Below are 21,557 nucleotides of genomic sequence, written 5' to 3' on the forward strand. Positions count from 1 at the left end.
CAGATAGTATATGTATCGCTACAAGTAATGGGAAAACTGGCACTTTAGTTTTACCATTTAAATCATTGTTCCTGCATCACTGTTTTGGGAAGCTCTGATTCTGTGTGAGTAATCAACATCCTTCTATTAATGCTAGAGCTTGGCAGCATTATGCTTCATAAACCAGTGGTAATCACCAGAACTGACATGTGTTTGTTGGACGAAATATCACCTGCCTGCTGTTTTCTCTTGCTTTAAATAAAGCATTGGGACTTCTGCCAATATGTGTGGAGAGGAGTGCATGCTGCCAGTTTCATAACAAGCTGTCAGTGATTATCTGAAGATGTGTCGATCGAGTTCTAAATATTGAGCTGGTTAATGAAGAATCTTTAAATATAATGTACCTCTTCCTCCAATTTAGATATTAGAAAAATAACTCATTGCTCAGAGATCATTTCTTTTTCTTTTTCTCATCCCTGCAAACATTTGTCTTTTTGGTTTATAGGAACAGAAAAGGGCGTTCAGTACTTCAAGCCTGTTCCACCATTCAATTAGAGCTGCATCTTGACTCCATCTATCCGTTTTGATTTTGTAACCATAAATACCGTACCGAACAAAATTCTGTCTGGCTGTCTGCTTTCAGATGGGACCCTGCCAGGCCTACATGAAAGACCAGGCGTTGAGTGAGCAGTTCTGATTGAAAACCTGTCACTTGGCTACCTGGCCCTACTGCCAAACAGGCAGCACCTGAGCTGGCACCATTCAATAGCAGGTTGGTTAGCGTGGTGCACTGATGTGATGCTGCAATTTGCTAGTTCAGCTGCCTCCTGATCAGCAGCCAGGAAAGGCCCAGAGGCCATTCACTAACTTCCAGTTGTTTTACTCACTTATAAATCTTGTAGCTCACATCAGAGGAATACCTCTGGCTCAAAGGAGAGAGCTGAAGTGATAAATCACCACAAGAGACAAAAATTGATAGATTAAAACAAACAAAAAAAAACCCTTTATAGGGAGACTCTCTATAATCATTTTTATAACAATGCTTAGATTGCGGTGCTGTACTTTATCTTAAGTCCCTTCCTGCAGTCATGTATCTTTTAAACTAAAGCTTTATCCAGAGAATTTAAACCATCCACAATTAATTAGATTCCAAATCAAAGCGAGCTTTAATAACTGGTCATAAGCTCATAAATTTGCATAAAACAGCATATAATTTATACAAATCAAATAAACAAAGGGAGGATAGTGAATAAAATTTCAAAGAATAACTAACACAGTAGCTGTTTGGGTAACCTCCTGTATTCTGTACTACAATATATTGATGTTAAAACTGATTCATAGGTCCTTGGAATAATCAGTCCCTGCCTGTCTGATAGAGCTTGAAATTATAGGCTCTTCCTTTTGTTTACACATTTTCTTCAGGTAGAAGGGTAAATACGGAACAGCTTAAGGTTACCAGATCTCCATGGCTCTCTTCCGTATGCTCCCGCGTCACCAACTATGGAGCATTATGATGCGAGGAGTGAGGGGGGCAACATTTACTATATACGTACAAACCTTTCACTCCTTCAGAATAAAATATGTGCGTCAGTCGTGTAGGGAAACCATATAAACTTAAATTAGGTCAACCGTGCCATCTCGCTGGTGCATGTACAGCACAGTCGATGCAGAGTATTTTGGGAACATGCTCCTTCCACAGCTATGACTGACCTTGCAACATTGTATATTTAGTTAAATAAATTCTTCATCGGCGAGAAAATGTCTAGAGGCATATTGATGATTTGATACTGAATGTTTTCAATGCTGAAAACAGAGGCAACACCAGAACACTGTCACATAGCTTCAGAACCTCTTGAAGTGTTTTGGGCATCATTAGTTTATGCTGCACATTTGGAACCAGACCCAAGTCTTTTGGAGTAGTTGCAGTTAATAACACTAGGCTGTTGTGTGCAGTCTATGCTAGCAATGAGGTGACAGTAATGATGTTGCAGGAAAACCTCCAGGGACTAATCATTCTAATATTGTACAGTATTAAATACAGCTCCCGATTGGCAGTATCCAGTTTTCCTCATTATTGTTGCAAGCACACATCTTCACTACCCTGTTTTGTAGTCAATATATAATCTCCGTAACAGCAAGTACACTATGGAACATACTGACTGACTATGTTTAGGTTGCTTCTAGGGACCTCAACAGGCTAATTAGTGTCTGGAGCACTGAATACCTGCGCTCAGCAAATGAAGTTTTAAATACGACTAAAATAAATTGTAACACAACTTCCATTGCAAGTGTTTGATATGGATTAAAGCAAGGGACATTAAACACTGTGGGAGTCAGGAAAAAGCAACAAAAGTAACAACGAATAATCTCTCCAGGGAGCCATCTTGTTCCATATCCGTGCCCCCAGTCATTAGGTTATATTCCAAGGAGCTCGTCACACATTGCCAGGTGTCTCCAAACATACAGCGGCAAACAAAAACCGTTGAAGAAACAGTAGTGAGTTGAGTTTAGATTTATTTTCCTCTTTTCAGATAGCCGTACTGCCAATCTAGAAGCTACTGCTGTTCCACTTATAGGTATACTGACCATGCAATTCAATTTTCTCTCTGCAGATGGGACCTCCCTCAGGAGCAGACAAGGTGAAGAAGGGTGGATCCTACATGTGCCACAAGGTAAATTTTAAGTATTTTAACTACCAAACTACCAGGACCTGCAAAACACTATCAAGTATGAAAGGAAGGCCAGAACCAAATCTGATACAAAAGAAAAAAAAATTCTAATAATGCACAGCAGCTCAGTCAGCATCCAGAAGTGAAAGCTAGATTAAATCTGTTTTCATTCTTTCATGGGATGTGAGCCTCATTGGCTAAGCCAGAATTTATTGCCCATCCCTTATTGCCAGTAAAAAGGTGGAGGTGCAGTCCATGTGGTGTGGGGAGTGCTGTTGGGGAGGGAGTGCTGTTGGGGAGAGAGTTCCTGGATTTTGACCCGGCAACAGTGAAGGAACAGAGATGTAGTTCCATGTCAAAATGGTGTGTGGCTTCGAGGGGAACATGCAGGTGGTGGTTTTCCCATGCGCCTGCTGCAATTGCCCTTCTAGGTGGCAGAGGATGTGGGTTTGGAAGGTGTTGTCAAAGAGGCATGGTGAATTGTCGCAACGCATCTTGTAAATGGTACATACTGCTGCCACTGGGTGTCAGTGACGGCAGGAGTGAATATTTAAAGTGGCGGGTGGAGTGCTGAACAAGTGGGCTGCTTTGACCTGGATGATGTTGAGCTTCTTGAGCATTGTTGGAACAGCACTCATCCAGGCAAATGGGAAGCATATTCCATCACACTCTCCTGATTTGTGCCTTGAAGATGGTGGGCAAGCTTTAGGGAGTCAGGAGGTGACTAATGTGCCACTGAATTCCCAGCCTCTGACTTGCTCTTGCAGCCACAGTATTTATATGACTGGTCCAGTGAAGTTTCTGGTCAATTGTAACTTCCAGGAGATCAATGATGGGGAATTCAGCGATGGTAATGCCATTGAACATCAAGGAGAGATGGTCAGATTCTCTCTCGTTGGAGATGGTCATTGCCTGGCACGTGTGTTGTTGGGATGTTACTTACCACTTACCAGTCAAGTCTGAATATTGTCCAGGTCTTGCTGTATTTGGGCACGGACTACTATAGTATCTGGGAAGTTGCTGATGGAATGAAGGTCATTGCTGAAGCAGCTGAAGATGGATGGGCCTAGGGCATTATCCTGAGGAACTCTTGCAGCAATATCCTGGGCTTAAGATGATTGACCTTCAACAACCACAACCATCTTCCTTTGTCCTAGGTATGACTCCAACCAGTGGAGAGTTTTCTCCTTGGTTCCTCCAGTTGACTGTAGTTTTGCTAGGGCTCCTCGATGCAACACTCAGTCAAATGTGGCCTTGATGTCAAGGACAGTCACTCTCACCTCATCTCCGGAGTTCAGCTCTTTTCTTCTATGTTTGGACCAAGGCTGTAAAGAGATCTGGAGCCACGTAGTCCTTGCAGAACCCAAACTGAACAATGGTGAGCAGGTTATTGCTAAGTGAGTGCTACTTGGCTTTTTGATTAAGAATAGACAGTTGGGTCGGTAATTGGCTGGATTAGATTGTCCTGTTTTTTGTGAACAGGTAAGACTTGGGCAATTTTCCATGTTGTGATGAAGACTCATATTGGAGTCGAAACATTAATTCTTTCTCTCTTCACAGATGCTTCCAGACATGCTGAGTTTTTCCAGCATTTTCTTTTTTCATTTCAAATTTCCAGCATCTGCAGTATTTTGTTTTTCTTTCAGAAGTGAACTTAGGAAACACTTCTACACACTAATGGCAATTGATGTTAGATCAGTTATAAATTTTAAATCTCAGATCGAAAGATTTTTGTTAGCCAAAAGTATTAAGAGATATGGAAAAAAAGGTGGCCACGTGGAGTTAATTTGCAGATCAGCCATGATTTCATTGAATGGTGGCAGAACAGGCTAAATGGCCTTTTCCTGTTCCTCTATTCCTTCCTGTAACAGTGAGAAGGCTTGCCAAAGCTATAGAAGAAAAGCTTGCATCAAATTGTTATCCAGAATGCAACCATCATATGTCAAAGGAAAATCAATGTGGTTTGCACTCAGTCCTTGAAAATATGGAGTGGTGAGAAGGACATTTCCGGTTCCATCATCCAGTGATGAAAGTGGTCTCTGTGTAGCCAGAATTTACTAGAACAGAGTCCTCTCCATCTCTGCCTTGATTTCATAGACATGTGGGACTAGAACTGATCGCAGAGGGAAAGAGAGAAGGAGATATGGGTTGCTTTTCTTGGACGATTGAACTGGTAAATTATCACCTTTCATTTGTGAACGAGCAGACATAAAACCATTTCACTGGAGTGTTTGATTCAGCTACAGCTCCCAACTGTGCAGCTATTCAGTTCTTCTAAAAATAGAGTTCATTAAAATCTGGTTCATTGTGGTAGAAGTGCTATCTTTCACACTTTTATTTGTGATCATCCACAACTCGCAATTAGTTCGGTTGCAGTTTCTAGCTGATAAACAATACACTTTTCTGCCTCAGTTTAGAGATATTTCCCTTCCCTTGTTAACTGTAGCTGTCCTCTACTCACCATTTCCAGCCTCAGCCAGTGGACAGATGACCTACTTAGCATCTGTTAATGCTACTCATAACCTGGTCAATCAGAGGTGAAAAAGAGTAGAAATAAAAGCAAAAAACTGCGGATGCTGGAAATCCAAAACAGAAACAGAAATACCTGGAAAAACTCAGCAGGTCTGGCAGCATCGGCGGAGGAGAGCACAGTTGACGTTTTGAGTCCTCATGACCCTTCAACAGAACTAAGTAAAAATAGGAAAGGGGTGAAATATAAGCTGGTTTGTTGGGGGGGGGGGTTGTGCCGGGTAGCTCATCATGGACATTTCATTCTCTTATATGCGGACAAGGGTCTGGTCTTCATTTTGTGCCTCAGTCTCTGCCAACACACTTCAATTTTTCAGCCTCCAGACGCTGACCAGTTAACTGACTCTTCTAGCCTCAGATAGTGATGAGTTAACTGACTCTTCAAAATCAGATACTGACCAGTTCACAGAATCTTCAATCCTCAGACATTGACCAGGTCACTGAATCATCAATCCTCAGATATTGACCAGTTCACTGAATCTTTAAACCTCAGACACTGACCAGTTCACTGACTTTTCAATCCTCAGACATTGACCAGTTCACTGAATCTTCAATCCTCAGACATTGACCAGTTCATTGAATCTTCAGTCCTCAGATACTGAATAGTTCACTGATTCTTCAATCCTCAGACACTGACCAGTTCACTAACTCTTCAGTTACTGAGATACTGACCAGTTCACTCAATCTTCAATCTTCAGACACTGACCAGTTCACTGACTCTTCAATCCTCAGACATTGACCAGTTCACTGAATCTTCAATCCTCAGACATTGACCAGGTCACTGAATCTTTAAACCTCAGACATTGACCAGTTCACTGAATCGTCCATCCTCAGACATTGACCAGTTCACTGACTCTTCAATTCTTTGACACTGACCAGTTCACTAACTCTTCAGTACTGAGATACTGACCAGTTCACTCAATCTTCAGTCTTCAAGACACTGACCAGTTCACTGACTCTTCCATCCTCAGGCATTGACCAGTTCACTGAATCTTCAGTTACTGAACAGTTAATTTTTCACCCACATGCTTTACTCCTCAAAGGTTGAATATTTGAAGAAATCTCTCATGACTCCAGTAACATTTAGATTTTGACAGAATAAAATGCACCGTGTGCCATTGCATAAATGATAACTGTTTCAGTTCTATCAATTGCTGCATATTTTGTTTTCCAACCATATCTCTATTATCTCGTGCAATAAAATGTTATACTCATTAAATTAAATACACAATTATAATAGTAAGGCTTTGGGCTAGGCAAGGGAGATTTAGCAGTGTGCGTGACTGCGCCTTGAGGTCCAATTAAATACAAATATTTATGTAAAGATATCAAAGGGTTGACTACTTTGATCCACCAATAACCTTGGATTGTAACTGAAGCCACAGAACGTACCAATCTTATTTGGATATCTCAACAGGTGATAAAGTTAATTACATTGGCTTGGGAGAAGGGAGGGATCAAAACAGAGAGGAAATAAGTTATTTTGTGCAGCCTGTATATCTGTGCTCTAAACAGGCATGAACCCAGTGCAAGTTAAACTACTCTTTTCACAAAACGGACACTTTTAACAAAACTACATATGGGAGAAATATATTCACAATATGTGCTTCATAGTGGGACAGACTTTTAAATTCCTATCAGTCCAATTTTAGATTGTGTGGATCTGGCAGTGCACTCATGATGTAGCCTACAGCAAAGCTGCAAAATCAGCTATACTGTCAAGGGGAGAAGTGTGGCAGGCCCTCACAGGGATGGAGGTGGAAATGAATTCAAATCTGAGTCACTTCAGACCACCTTCTTGTCCTTGAGTAATCTGCAGCATTGACAGGGATAACCTGCCCACCATAGCACCAGGCACTGCGTACTGTTGGCATAAAGCCTTTTGGAGACTGGGCCCAGGAGCTCCTGCACACCTGGAAAATGGCAGTGACAGGGCAGCTGAGGAAGGAATATGGTTCACCACCACACTGGCCCTCAACAAGGAGTGAGGCGGTGTAAAAGGAGAGCAGAAAAAATGGTTGAGTCATAAATCTCCACAGATATGAGTAAAGACAAAGCGGACACTGGACACCAGAGAGCAAGCAGAGAGTGAGCAATCTTTAAATGCAGAAAAGTCAAAAGGAAATTAATTATCAGTTGGCTAGCAGTGTAAGACCATAAGACGTAGGAAGAGAAATAGGCCATACAGCCCTTCTAGTCTTCTCTGCCATTCAGTGAGATCATGGCTGATCTGATAATCCTCAGCTCTACTTTCCTGCCTTTTCCAATAACCCTTGATTCCCTTACTGATTAAAAATCTGTCTATCTCAGCCTTGAATGACCCATCCTCTACAGCCCTCTGCCGTAGAGAATTCCACAGATTGACTACCCTCTGAGAGAAGAAATTCCTCCTCATCTCTGTCTTAAAGGGGCGCCCTCTTACTCAGATTATGCCTTCCGGTCCTAGACTCTCCCACAAGGGGAAACACCCTCACAGCATCAACCTTGTCAAGCCCCTAAGAATCTTATATGTTTCAATAAGGTCGCCTCTCATTCTTCTAAACTCCAATGAGTACAGGCCCAACCTAAGCCTCTCCTTATAAGAAAATCACTCCATACCCAGAATCAACCCAGTGAACCTTCTCTGGACAGCATCCAGTGACCAGAATATCTTTCCTTAGATACGGGGACCAAAACTGTTCATGTATTCTCGGTGTGGTCTAACTAGTGCTTTGTATAGCTTTAGCAAGACTTCCCTAATTTTATACTCCATTCCCTTTGAAATAAAGGCCAACATTCCATTTGCCTTCCCTATTACCTGCTGAACTTGTATGAATCACAAAAAGCTAGCATACATGTGGACCACCAAATCCCTCTGTGTTGCAGTTGTCTGTAGTCTTTCTCCATGTAAATAATATTAAGCTCCTCTATTCTTCCTGCCAAAGTGCATAACCTCATATTTTCCCACATTATATTCCATCTACCAAGTTTGCCCCCTCGTTTAACCTGTCTATACCCCTCTGCAGACTCTTTGTGTCATCCTCACCACTTGCCTTCCCACCTATTTTTGTGTCATCCACAAACTTGGCGATAGTACATCCACTTCCCTCATCCAAGTCATTAACGTGTATTGTAAATAATTGTGGCCCCAGCACTGATCCCTGTGGCACTCCACTAGTTACAGGTTGCCATCCTGAAAATGTCCCCCTTATCCCAACTCTCTGTCTTCTATTAGTTAGCCAGTTCTCTATCCATGCTAGTATACTACCCCCAACACCATGGGCTCTTATCTTATTAAGTAGCCTTATGTGCGGTACCTTATCAAACGCCTTTTGGAAATCCAAATATATTACATCTGCTAGTTCCCCTTTATCTATCCTGCTTGTTACCTCCTCAAAGAATTCTAATAAATTTGTCAGGCATGATTTCCCATTCATGAAGCCATGCTGACTTAGCTTAATTATATTATGTATTTCTAAATGCTCTACTATTAGGTCCTTTGTGATAGACTCCCAACATTTTCCCAGTGACAGATGTTAAGCTAACTGGCCTATAGTTACCTGTTTTTTGTCTCCCTCCCTTTTTGAATAAGGGTGTTAGATTGGCCGTTCTCCAAACCTCTGGGACTTATCCAGAATCTAAAGATTCTTGGAAGATTACTACCAGTGCATCCACTATCTCCGTAGCTACTTCCTTTAATATCCTAGGATGCAACCAATCAGGTCCAGGGGACTTATCGGCCTTTAGCCTGAATAGTTTCCCTAGTACTTTTTCTCTAGTGATATTTATTGTATTTATTCCCCACCCTACACACACACCACCCCCCCCTCACCCCCACCCTGCCTTTTGTCCCTTGATGACTTAGTATTTTTGGAATGCTATTAGTGTCTTCTACTGTGAAGACTGATGCAAAGTCTGCCATTTCCTGGTTCCCCATTATTATTTCCCCAGCCTCATTCTCTAAGGGGCCTATGTTCACTTTGGCCTCTCTCTTCCTTTTTTATATATTTAAAGCTCTTACTGTCCGTTTTTATATTGATTACTAGTTTACCCTCAAAGTTTATTTTCCCCCTCTATATTAGTTTTTTGATCATCTTTTGTTGGTTTTTAAAACTTTCCAAATCCTCTGGCTTACCTCTAATCTTTATTTTTTCTTTCAATTTGATACTATCCTGAACTTCCTTGGTTAACCATGGTTGGTTTATCCCCTTTCTAGGATCCTTCTTTCTCACTGGGATACACCTTTGTTGTGAGTCATGAATTATTTTCTTAAACGTCTGCCATTGTTCATCAACCGTCTTTTCTGCTAAGCTCTTTTCCCAGTCCACTCCAGCCAACTCTGCCCTCATTCCTTTGTAATTAACCTCATTTAAGTTTAGCACAGAAAGTTTGTCACTCTCAGACTGAATGTTAAATTCTACTACATTATGGTCATTATTTCCCAGGGGATCCTTTATTCTGAGATCATTTATTAAACCTGCCTCATTACACATTATCAGATCCAAAGCAGCCTGATCCCTGGTTGGATCCACAAGATATTGTTCTAGGAAACTGTCCCGAATACACTGTATGAATTCGTCTCCGTGGCTATATCTGCCAATTTGATTTTCCCAATCTACATGAAGATTAAAGTCACCCTTGATTAATGTACTGCCTTTTTTTACATGCCCTCATTATCTCTTGATTTATTCTCTGTCCTACAGTATAGCTACCGCTAGCGAGCCTAAAAACTACTCCCCCAGTGTCTTCTTCCCCTTGCTATTTCCTACCCCCATCCATATGGATTCTACGTCTTCCAATCCAAGATCATTTCTTGCTGTCATACTTATTCCACCTCGTACTAACAAAGCTACCCTTACACCCTTTCTTTCCTGCCTGTCCTTTCAAAGCCACATACCCCTGAATATTTATTCCCAGTTTTGATCTCCTTGTAACCATGTCTCCGTAATGCCAAAAGACCATATCAATTAACTTCTATTTGTGCTGTTAGTTCATTTATTTTGTTCCGAATTCTACGTGCATTTAAGTAAAGAGCCATTAATTTTGCCTTTATACCATTTTTTCCCCCTTTGACCCTATTTGCTGCTGTTTTTTTATGTTTGTATACTCTGACCCTTCCTGTCACACTCTGGGTATCATTACCTAAGTAGCTGCCCTGCAATGCTGTCATATCCTTTTGCTTTGTAAGCCTACATAACCCCTCTCCAGAACCCTTGCCCCCTCTATTCAGTTTAAAGCCCTCTCTACAGTCCTAGTTATTTGATTCGCCAGGTCCCAGAATGGTTCAAGTGAAGCCCGTCCTATCACAACAGCTCTCTTCTACCCTAGTATTGGTGCCCGTACCCCATGAACTGAAAAACATTCCTCCCACACCAATCTTTGAGCCACACATTTAACTCCTTGACTTTATTTACCCTATGCCAGTTTGCCCGTGGCTCAGGTAGTAATCCAGAGATTATTACCTTGGAGGTTCTGTTTTTTAATTTAGCTCCTAACTGTTCAAATTCTTTCAGCTGAACTTCCCTTCTAGTCCAATCAGTGTCATTGGATGACAACAACTGGATCCCTCCCCTGCCACTCCAAGTTCCTCTCCAGCCCTGAGGAGATGTCCTTAACACTGGCATGGGGCAGACAACACAGCCTTCAGGACTCACGCTCATGGCTGCAGAGAACAGTATCTATCCTCCTAATTATACTGTCCCCTACCATTACTACATTCCTATTTCCTCCCCCCACTTGAATGGCTTCCTGTACCACGGTGCCGTGATCAGTTCACTCATCCTCACTGCAGTCCCCGCTCTCGCCCACACAGCTTGCAAGAACCTCATAACTGTTGGACAATTGCAAGGGCCGAGGCTCCTCGAACGCTACCGCTGGGTTCCTATTCTGTCCTAATCTGAGGATTGTGATTGCCTCCTGGAGCAAACTGTCCAGGTAACTTTCCCCCTCCCTGATGCAGCACAATGTCTGCAGCTCAGCCTCCAGCTCCTCAACTAGGATCCGAAGTTCCTCGAGCTGCAAACACTTGTGTTCGCTCAGGATCACCTTGATGTCCAGCAGCTCCCACATGCTGCAGCAGCAACACATCACCCATCCTACCATAACTATCGTATTTAATTAATTAATTACTCTAGTATCCCTCTCTTTACACTTGAAGGAATCCCCTGCTCTTCACACTTTATTGTAATTAATTTTTACAACAGTATCAATCTTATACTTAACAAGCTATTTTTAAGAAAAAGAGAGAAAAAAAGACTAGAGACCTAAACACAAACTAAAGACCTTACTTCTACTTTTACTTTAAAGACCAGAAATACTCACCAATTCTACTCACCCAGCAGCTGCTATCCCTGCACTCGCATTACGTCATGGTTCATGACGTCACTCCGCTGCTGGTCTCACTGCAGGTAGGCCTCTCGATCCACACCTCTTATCCTCTCCTGCTCACTTCTTGAATAGAATAAACCTTAATCATTTACTAGATACTCACCAATTAACCAGCTTCTTGGCTTGTAGCAGAGCAAGAATCAATTCCTGGAGGCTGAAAAAGTTTAGGCAAAATCAACTAAACATCTCTTTCCCTCCCTCCACTTAACTCCCTGACGTGCTCAGCTCTGGCACTCTATTGTAAGTCATGCTCAAGTGTAGTTAATGCACGTTTCAATTCTTGATGAAAGTAATAGCCACATGATCAAACATACATTTAACAAATGATAGTTTTTTTTCTTGTGTCCCCCATTACCTCATACAATGAAATGTTATGCTCATTAAATGAAGTGCATACCTGTAGCTGTAATCTATTAGAGTAAGGTAATGGAATTTTGGTTGTGTGTGCTCCCCATCTCTGTGCTGAACCAGAGCAGGCTGCCTCTTAAGGTCCAATTGAGTCTAGCTCGTTAAGTTTATATATCAATTATTTTTAAACTTTGATCCAACAATACAATTTTGATTGTAATGGAAATTAAGCGAACACATCAGACTTATTTGCATAATTCAGGGAAAAAGGGATAAATAAGACAACAAGATAATCACAGATAAGCGATTCCACAGCCAGCGGAGTGGATATAAGCTCTGCAGTCCTGCCACGTCCAGTCATGAATGGTGGTGGACAATTAAACAACTCACTGGAGGAGCAGGCTTCGCAAATATCCCCATCCTCAATGATGGGGGAGCCAAGCACATCAGTACAAAAGATAAGGCTGAAGCATTTGCAACAATCTTTCCCCTGCCTGGGTAAATTGAAAATTGCCCACTACAAACTTGGCCCTTCGCAGCATTTCACATATATTATGCTTACAGACTGCCTCCTCGATGCTCCACGTTGTTCCCTCAGCGTCGCGTGCTGCCCCCTCAATGCTCCGCGTTGTTCCCACATTGCTCCACGCTGCTCCTTTGATGCTCTGTGCACTGCTCCCTCAATGCTCTGCGCGCTGCTCCCTCGAAGCCCCGCGCTGCTCCCTCGACACCCCGCGCTGCTCCCTCGACACTCCGCACTGCTCCCTCGACACTCCGCGCTGCTCCCTCGACACTCAGCGCTGCTCCCTTGACACTCCGCGCTGCTCCCTCGACACTCCGCACTGCTCCCTCGGCACCCTGTGTGCTGCTCCCTCAACACTCTGCGCTGTTCCCTCGATGCTCTGCAGGCTGCTCCCTCGGTGCTCTGCAGGCTTCCCACTCAGCGCTCTGTGCGCTGTACCCTCAACACTGCATGCTGCTCCCTCGATGCTCTGTGCGCTCATTTAGGGATGGGCAATAAATGCTGACCTACCCAGCATTTGTCTACCAGTGATGTCTACATCCCATGAAAGAATTAAAAAAAAGGTGATTGGCAATAGAACCAGAAATGCATGAAGAAAAATGTTTTCACTCAGCGAGCAGTAAGGATCTGGAATGCACTACCTGAGATTGTGATAGAGGTAGATTCAATCCTGGTTTTCAAAAGGGAATTGGATATTTATATGAAGAGAAAAATTTGCAAGACTATGAGGATTTACAAGAATGTTGCAAGGGCTTGAAAATTGCAGCTATGAGGAAAGATTGGATAAGGCTGAGGTTGTTTTTCTTGGAACTAAGGAGGCTGAGGAGTGACCTGGTTGAGGTGTACAAGATTATGAGGAGCCTGGATAGAGTAGAGAGAGCTGCCCTGTTTCCCCTAGTGGAGAAGGCAGTTACCAGGGGGCACAGATTTAAGGTGATTGGTAGAAGGATTAGAGGAGACATGAAGAAAACCTTCTTCACCCAGAGGGTGGTGAGTGCCTGGAATTTACTGCCTGGTTTGGTGATGGAGGCAGAAACCCTCAACTCATTTGAAAGGTATCTGAACCTTCACCTAAAGTGCTGTAACCTACAAGGCTACGGACCAGGAGCTAGAAGGTGGGATTAGAACGGGCAGCTAGTTTTTTTATTTTTTTTCTCGGCCAGTGCATACACATTGGGCTGAATGGCCTCATTCTGTGCCTTAACTTCTATGATTCGAGGAAAGAGCTGGAGGGGGGGCGGGGTTAGGGAACTAGCTGAGCCAGCACAGACATGATAGCCAAATGGTCTCCTTCTGCGGTGTAACCATACTATGGGGACATTACAATATATTGGGGAGTTCAGAGGTCTACTCTCAGCAATCAGGAAAACTGCTTTAGCTTTTTTTGAAAAAAATAGTTTCTTGACAGGTTGCTGCGCTTTTGGTGATTAAAATGAAACCAGCCAGTGAGTACAGCATTTGGTGCAAGGAGGATGCAGAAGACACTGGTCTCGCCTCATTAGAATCAGCTGGTTTTCCAGTTTATTTAAACTCCTTCCATCCTGAACTAGATGTGGTTTACAAAAACTCAGATTAAAGGTCAGAAATGATTAAGACTCAGAAAGGTGCACACAGTCTCGCAGTACAAAATGCCCTGCCACCTAGTTTCAAGCAAAGTCCTCCTCCATTATAATTGACCCAAAATCCCTCTACCTCTCTCCACCTTCAAAACCCACCTCTTTGACCAAGCTTTTGGTCATTTGTTCTAACATCTCATTATTTGTCAGTGTCAAATACTGCTTGGTAAAGCTTCTATGAAGTGCCTTCCAATCTTTTAATATCTTAAAGGTGCTATATAAATGCAAGTTGATTTTGTCTTCTGGCTTTGAAATTGTCAATAGCACAATTTTAGTAATAGTTACCCAGATGAGAATTGATGGCTTAAACTGTCTTTGTTCATGAATGTTCAGGGTTGTGTTCCTATGAGGCACATCCTCACTAGAGTTTGCTCCTATTCTTGACTTAATTAATGCTGTGATGTTTGTACAGAAAAGACTCAAGTTCAAATATCAATCAGGCAATAATAACACATTGCAGAGCCACACATTCAGTGGTATTTTTAACTGTAAGATGCAAAAAGGATGGTCAAGTATGGAGGGGACAAATGGACTACTCCTGCTCCAATTTGTTACATTCTTATGTGAACAGCACCACCAGGTACCAGCTTGGAGAAGTGAAGTCTTGAGGTCCAAATAGTCACATCTCTAGTACACACTAGAAACCTCAAATAGAGTGAAAGGGCAAAGTAAACAACTCCAAGTCCTCTACCAAATACAACTCACACTGAAAGGACAATGTGCACTTGTTTTATGTTGTATGCATTCAACAATGCATAATATATTTACACACAATGGGCTGAATTTAATGCCCTCCCCCGTGTTGAGTTTGTTGGTGGATGGGGATCCCCTACCCCGATTAAGTTCCGTAGAAGTCTTTTAATTTGCTTTAAGTGTGTCTTTATTTTCAAAATAGACCATTGCCGAACTTGAAGGGAAACCTCAAAATTCTTCTAATTCTCATTATTAGTCTAGATAGAATGCCACAAGTGTTTATTTAATTCAGTTCCCTCAAACTGTTGGTCTCAGGCACTCCTTTTATTTCTTTTCATGGGTCAGCAGCAATCATTTGTTACAACAAAAAGTGACAATCAAAAAGAAGCTATAGCTCCAGATTGTTCTTTGTCATTATTAAAATGATTAGTGATGGTGACATTTTTATTTTGGCTTTCATATGAATCTTTAGGAGCAAGAACTGTCATTAGAACAGAAGAAAGAACTTGCATTTATATAGTGCCTTCATGATCTCAGGATGTCCCAAAGCACTTTACAGCCAATGAGGTATCTTTGAAGTGTAGTTACTGTTGTAATAAAGGAAATTCAGCAACCCATTTGCACAAAGTAATGAGAGAATGACCAGATAATCTGTTTTATATTGATGCTGTTTGAGGGATAATTATTGGCCAGGACACAGAGGTAAGCTCCCTGCTGTTCTTATGTGGAATCTTGTACATTCACATGAGAGGGCAGATGGTGCCTTAGTTTAAATTGTCAGCCAATGGAAGACATGACTGACAGTGCAGCTTCACTGAATGTCAGCCTGGATTTTGAGCTGAAATCTCTGGATTGGACTTGATCCTTATTCAGAAGGGAGAGTGCTACCACTGAGCCACAGATCACATCTGATCCTCAACAGTCACTTATCATTTCAGTTAGTTAAATAAATCTGGAAAGTTTTTATTGATTCTTTCATGGGATGTAGGCGTTGCTGGAAAGGCCAGCATTTGTTGCCCATCCCTAAATGGCCTTGAATTGAATGGCTTACTCGGCCATTTCAGAGGGCAGTTAAGAGTCAGCCACATTGCTGTGGGTCTGGAGTCACATTTAAGCCAGACCAGGTAAGGGTGGCAGATTTCCTTCCCTGAAGGACATTAGTAAATAAGATGGGCTGGAATTTTACATCCTGCAGGCGGGCACGTGCCCGACCTGAACATATGATCACGTGAGATGACATCGGGCGAGCGTCCTGACGTCATCACACACTCGCGCGATACTTTGCTCGGCAGTCACACGCAAAAGTTGGAAGAGCGCCCGCCGACAATTAAGTGGGCAATTAAGCTCATTAACGTCCCAATTGAAAGTGATTTTTTTGTGGCCCGTCCAACCTTATGGTTGGCAGACAGACCAACCGGCCAGGCGAGCTTAACATTTTTGATGAAACTTCATCCAAGTGCGGGATGAAATCTCCGTTAGAATTTAAAATAAAAAGAAACATCTGGGTACTGTTTTTTTCATGAGGCATGTTTTCAGGTGCTTGATTTGTGCTGCATGGACATTTTTTGCAGCATTTTAGTGCTTTTATTATTTGGAGGTCTGCAGCGCCTTGAGGCATCTGTCTGCCTTCAGGGAGCTCAGTGGAGGTGCTCACCAGCACCCGCAGTGACGGCCACACCCTCCCTCTTACCACCCCCACCGGCACCGCTGAGCCTTTCTCTTGGCGCTTTTCACACTGGCTGTTAATTGGCCAGCCAGTGTAAGATCACGTTCACAGCGCCATTTCGGCCGGGAGCGGGTTTTACGTCCGTTTCCAGCCACGCCGACTTCGGGCGCACCTCGATGGTAAAATTCAGGCCATGGGTTTTTATGATAATTGATGATAGTTTCATGTCACCATTACTGATACTAGCTTTAATTCTGGATTTTATTAATTAAATTTAAATTCCACCAGCTGCCATGATGGGACTCTGAAGCCATGCCCCCCAGAGGATTAGCCTGGACCTCTGGATTACTCGTTCAGTGACAAAAAAACTGTGCCACTGTTTCCCCGTGACCCCCAAATAAAAAGCTAGTAACAGTAATGGTGACTACTGGATTGTTATAAAAACTCAGCTCATTCACAAAATTATTTTAGTGGAGGAAATCTGCTAACCTTGCCTGGTCTGGCCTACATGTAACTCCAGACCAAAAGTAATCAGGGTTGACAATTAACTGCCCGCTGAACTGGCCTTCAGTTGTCAAGTAGGCAGCTCACCAGCACCTTCCCAAGGGCAATTAGGGATGGGCAATAATTGCTGGCATTGCCAGCGACGCCCACACTCCATGAACGAATAAAAAAATGGCCCAGTCCAAGGACTTGATCGCATTATTTAAATGTTAACTCGAGGTCTCAAGTTTTGGAATTCCCTCCCTAAATCTCTCCTCCTCTCTTTCTTTGTTTAAAATGCTTCTTAAAACTTACCTCTGACCAAGCTTTTGGCCATCTGCTGTAATATCGCCTGTGGTGTCACATTTTGCTTCAAAACAATCTTGTGAAGGTTTGCACCTTTTGTTACATTAAATATTCCTTGTAAGTAGAGTGGGCATGAAAGATCCCAAGGCACTATTGAAGAGCAGGGGAGATTTCCTGTGTTTTGGTCAATATTTATCCCTCAAACTGCATGACTGAAACAGATTATCTGGTTATTATCTCATTGCTGTTTGACGGAGCTAGCTGTGTGCAAAATTGGCTGCTGCATTTCCTTCATTACAACAATGGCCAAACTTCAAAAGTACTCATTGGCCGTGAAGTGATTTGGGACGTCCTTTTTAAATGCAAGTTCCTCCATCATTCACTTTGTGCACTAAAACAGATACCAGTACCATAGCCAAACCAGCTCCTGTCTATAGTATATCTGAAGATTTTAACTATTCTACTCCGAGGTCACTCAAAACATAGAAAGCAGGCCAGACTTAAACAATTGAATATTTAAATCTAAGTGGATTATTTATTTTTCAATCTAAGAATCTAGCACTATTGCTTGGAAAAGTTAATCAGTGTGAAATTTCTGGGGAATTGGATGTCTTATTAGCACAGTAGGATATAGCTTAATTAATGATGCTCTCATTTTCCAGCAATCACCTTGATGCTGTTAAGGGTACAATGAAGTATGTTGCTATTGACTTTGTACTTTGACCAAAAAAACCAATGAAGTTTGCTTTTATTTTAAATGTACCACGGCAGTCCAGCTTTAGATAGAGGAAGTCTATTTCTGGCCTTAATGTGATAAGGGCTTGAGTAGGAAAAATTGACAGGAAACCAAGTGTCAGCTGTGAAAAAGAGACATCGTTGCTAGGTAATGTTTCTACGCTCAACTTTTTAAATGAGATTTAAAACAGTTGGTCACTTGGCTTCTTTCCATTACTTATCTGTCTTCTGACATTATTTAGCAAGTCCTTGGCCTGCCTACAGCTGGTCAGCTATGGATAACGGTAATTTCCTTCGGCTACAATTGGTAAAAGTAAGGAAATATTGTCGCCCTCATTTATGTAGGTCAGTTCAAGATTGGAAAGTAAAACTTTTTTTTAATAACATGTTAGCTATAAATAGAGTAAATGTTTAAAAAACAGGCGCAAATATCTTGTTCTAAAAGCAGCCGTGGGTTTGCGTTTTTTTTGGAGTCAAGATTAGGATTTAACCCTTTAAGGACCACAATAATGGAGAACCAGAAATCTCAATGTTCTCCGAGTTGAAGTATGCATTCAGAGGAAGGTCTGAGATGAGCCACATTTTAGGGTCATGGAGCTTCTGGGGCTGGAATTTGACTAATTTGAAACATCCACTGAAGTAATCTATCATTCTTTTTTATAAATGTTAGGAGAGATTGTACATTTCTCATTCCCCCAAATTTTTTTTTTACTTTTTCAGTTGCCACTTCGATAACTGTCAAAATAAAACTAACAGCCTGTTGGGGGCCATCTGTTGATTATGCCAACTGTAAGACATTCCCCATTATACATCTGGTTGCAGGCACACACAGGGAGGAGAGGGATAAAGTGGTTTTGCACCAAAGGTCTTTGTGAATAAAATGAGCACAAATGAGGAATGGGTAATTTGTAGAAAATGTGCTACCTCGATTAAATTATGTTGAGTTTTTATGTATAGAATTAAAGTTGTCAGATGATATTTTGTGTGTATTTTAATTGAATTTGGAGTCTGTGGTGCTCTGAACATTGATAATTATTATTTCAAAAAACAGATTAATGTTATTAATGAGAGGTTTGCTATTTGGACAGAGCTGTACTATTAGCCAAGAGTTTACAACACACCCAACTTAAGCATCCTTAATGCTCTCCTGATTGTACTGGGAACGTAGGAATAGGAGAATTCCATTCTGCCAGGGACCAAGCATAAGGACAGTACCACAATAGGCAGTGGACTATGATGTGTGGTGTCCAGTGCATTGTGAAATTACTGTTCCATTTTACCCAAGTGTTTGCAACACAACTGGAATATAGGAATAGGCTTTTCCATTCAGCTCCTCGAACCTGTTCCATTGCTCAGTTAGATCATGCCTGATCTGTGTCTTAACTTCACTTTCCTGCCTTGATTCCATATCCCATAATACCCCTGCTTAACAAAAAACCATCCATCTTGGTTTTGAAATTTTCAGTTTGATCCCTAGCCACAACAGTTTTATTGGGGAGGGAGTTCCGGATTTCCACTACCCTGTGACTCTAATCAGACAAAAAAAATTACATAAAGCCAGTGGGCTTTACAGCAGTTATTGGACTACAAGTGAGAATGAGTTTAATTTTCCAGTACTAATCCCTCACTACTTCTCATTTGGAGGCTTATGAAAACAGGCTTCATAAACCAATCAGTGAGGGGGTGATCTGATCGAGGTATTTAAAATGTTGGAAGAATTTGACAGAGTAGATATGGAAAAAACTCATTTTTCTAATGAGGGAATGCAGAACAAAGGAACATAATCTTAAAATTAAAACTAGGCCATTTAGGATGGAAATCGGGATGCACTTTCTGACACAATCCATAGCAGAAATCTGGAATTCTCTGCCCCCAGAAGGCGATGGATGCTGGGTCAGCTGGAGCATTCAAGTCTCAGATCTGTAGATTTTTATTAGGTAACTGTATTTGCTGCACTCCCTCTATGGTAAGTGTATCCTTTCTTGGGTAAGGAGACCAAAACTGCACACACTACTCCAGCTGTGGTCTCACCAAGGCCCTGTACAGCTGCAGTAAGACATCCTTGCTCCTGTACTCAAGTCTTCTCGCAATGAAGGCCAACATACCATTTGCCTTCTCAAATGCTTGCTGGACCTGCATGCTTGCTTTCAGTGATTAGTGTACAAGGACACCCAGGTCCCTTCGTACCTCAACATTTCCCAATCTATCACCATTTAAATAATACTCTGCCATTCTGTTTTTCCTTCAAAGTAGATAACTTCACACTTATCCACGTTACGCTGCATCTGCCATGTATTTGCCCACTCACTCAACCTGTCTAAATGGCCTTGAAGCCTCTTAACACCCTCCTCACCACTCACATTTCCACCAAGTTGTGTGTCATCAGCAAACTTGGAAATATTACATTTGGTTCCTTCATCCAAACCATTGATATATATTGTGAATAGCTGGGGCCCAAGCACTGATACCTGCAGTACCCCACTAGTCATCACCTGCCACTCCAAAAAAGACCCATTTATTCTGTTTCCTGTCTGCTAACCAATTCTCCGTCAATGCTAACATATTACCCCCAATCCTTTGTGCTTTAATTTTGCATACTATGTGGAACTTTAGCAAAAGCTTTCTGAAAATCCAAATACACCACATCCACTGGTTCTCCCTTATCATATCCTGTTAGTTATGTCCCCAAAGAACTCACCTCCTGACTCCCCAAAGCCTGTCCACCATCTGAAAGGCACAAGTCAGGAGTGTGATGGAATACTCTTCACTTGCCTGGCTCAGTGCAGCTCCCACAACACTCAAGAAGCTTGACACCATCCAGGACAAAGCAGCCCACTTGATTGGCAACCCATCCACAAACATTCACTCCCTCCAACACCGACGGCCAGTGGCAGCAGTGTGTACCATCTACAAGATGCACTGAAGCAACTCACAAAGCCTTCTTCGACAGCACCATCCAAACCCATGACTACTACCATCTAGAAGGACAAGGGCAGCAGACACATGGCAACACCACCACCTGGAAGTTCCCCTCCAAGCCACTCATCATCCTGACTTGGAAATATATCATCATTCCTTCACTGTAGCTGGGTCAAAACCCTGGAACTCTCTCCCTAAAAGGAATGTAGGTGTACCTACACCACATGGACTTCTGCAGCCAGCAGCTCAGCATCATCTTCTCAAGGGCTATTATGGATGGGCAATAAATGCTGGCCTAGTCAGTGACACCCACATCCCCTGAATGAATTTTTAAAAATGGAAAATGTGAGAATGTCTGTCTGATTGCTCAGAGACGTTCTACTAAAATTATATCCTCATAAGTCGCACATTTCACCGCAACAGTCACAATTTTCCAGCTTCTGCATTCATAAATGGCACAGTTTTAAGAATGGTACAGGGACAGGAGCAGAACGACCTGCACTTTCACTTAGACAAGTCTTCGAAGATGGCAGGACAACTTGATAAAGCTGTTTAAAAAAAATCTATATGGGATCCTTTGCTTTTTAAATAAAGACTGAGACAGCATTTTAACTACTAAGGGGAGACAGGCTCACATGTTGGCAGGGGGTTAAAACCCCAAACACTGGCACCAAGTCAGGCACCTGACATGATTCTGCCTATTTCTGGGTTGAAACTCGATGACT

General features: G+C 42.2%; 1 protein-coding gene across 2 annotated transcripts in view; it reads left to right on the forward strand.

The window, feature by feature from the left end:
* sumf1 (sulfatase modifying factor 1) overlaps positions 1-21,557 on the forward strand; it is a 140,654-nt gene that overhangs the window by 115,240 nt on the left and 3,857 nt on the right. The window contains exons 8-9 of one of the 2 annotated variants that reach the window (XM_078543786.1): positions 2,592-2,651; positions 11,463-11,563. In XM_078543786.1, the coding sequence (XP_078399912.1) occupies positions 2,592-2,651; positions 11,463-11,563 (161 nt within the window). The remainder of the gene's footprint in view (positions 1-2,591; positions 2,652-11,462; positions 11,564-21,557) is intronic. The other variant, XM_078543787.1, reaches the window with a different exon arrangement.

The sequence above is a fragment of the Cetorhinus maximus genome, chromosome 6, assembly GCF_964194155.1.
Source record: "Cetorhinus maximus chromosome 6, sCetMax3.hap1.1, whole genome shotgun sequence".
Taxonomy (NCBI): Eukaryota; Metazoa; Chordata; class Chondrichthyes; order Lamniformes; family Cetorhinidae; genus Cetorhinus; species Cetorhinus maximus.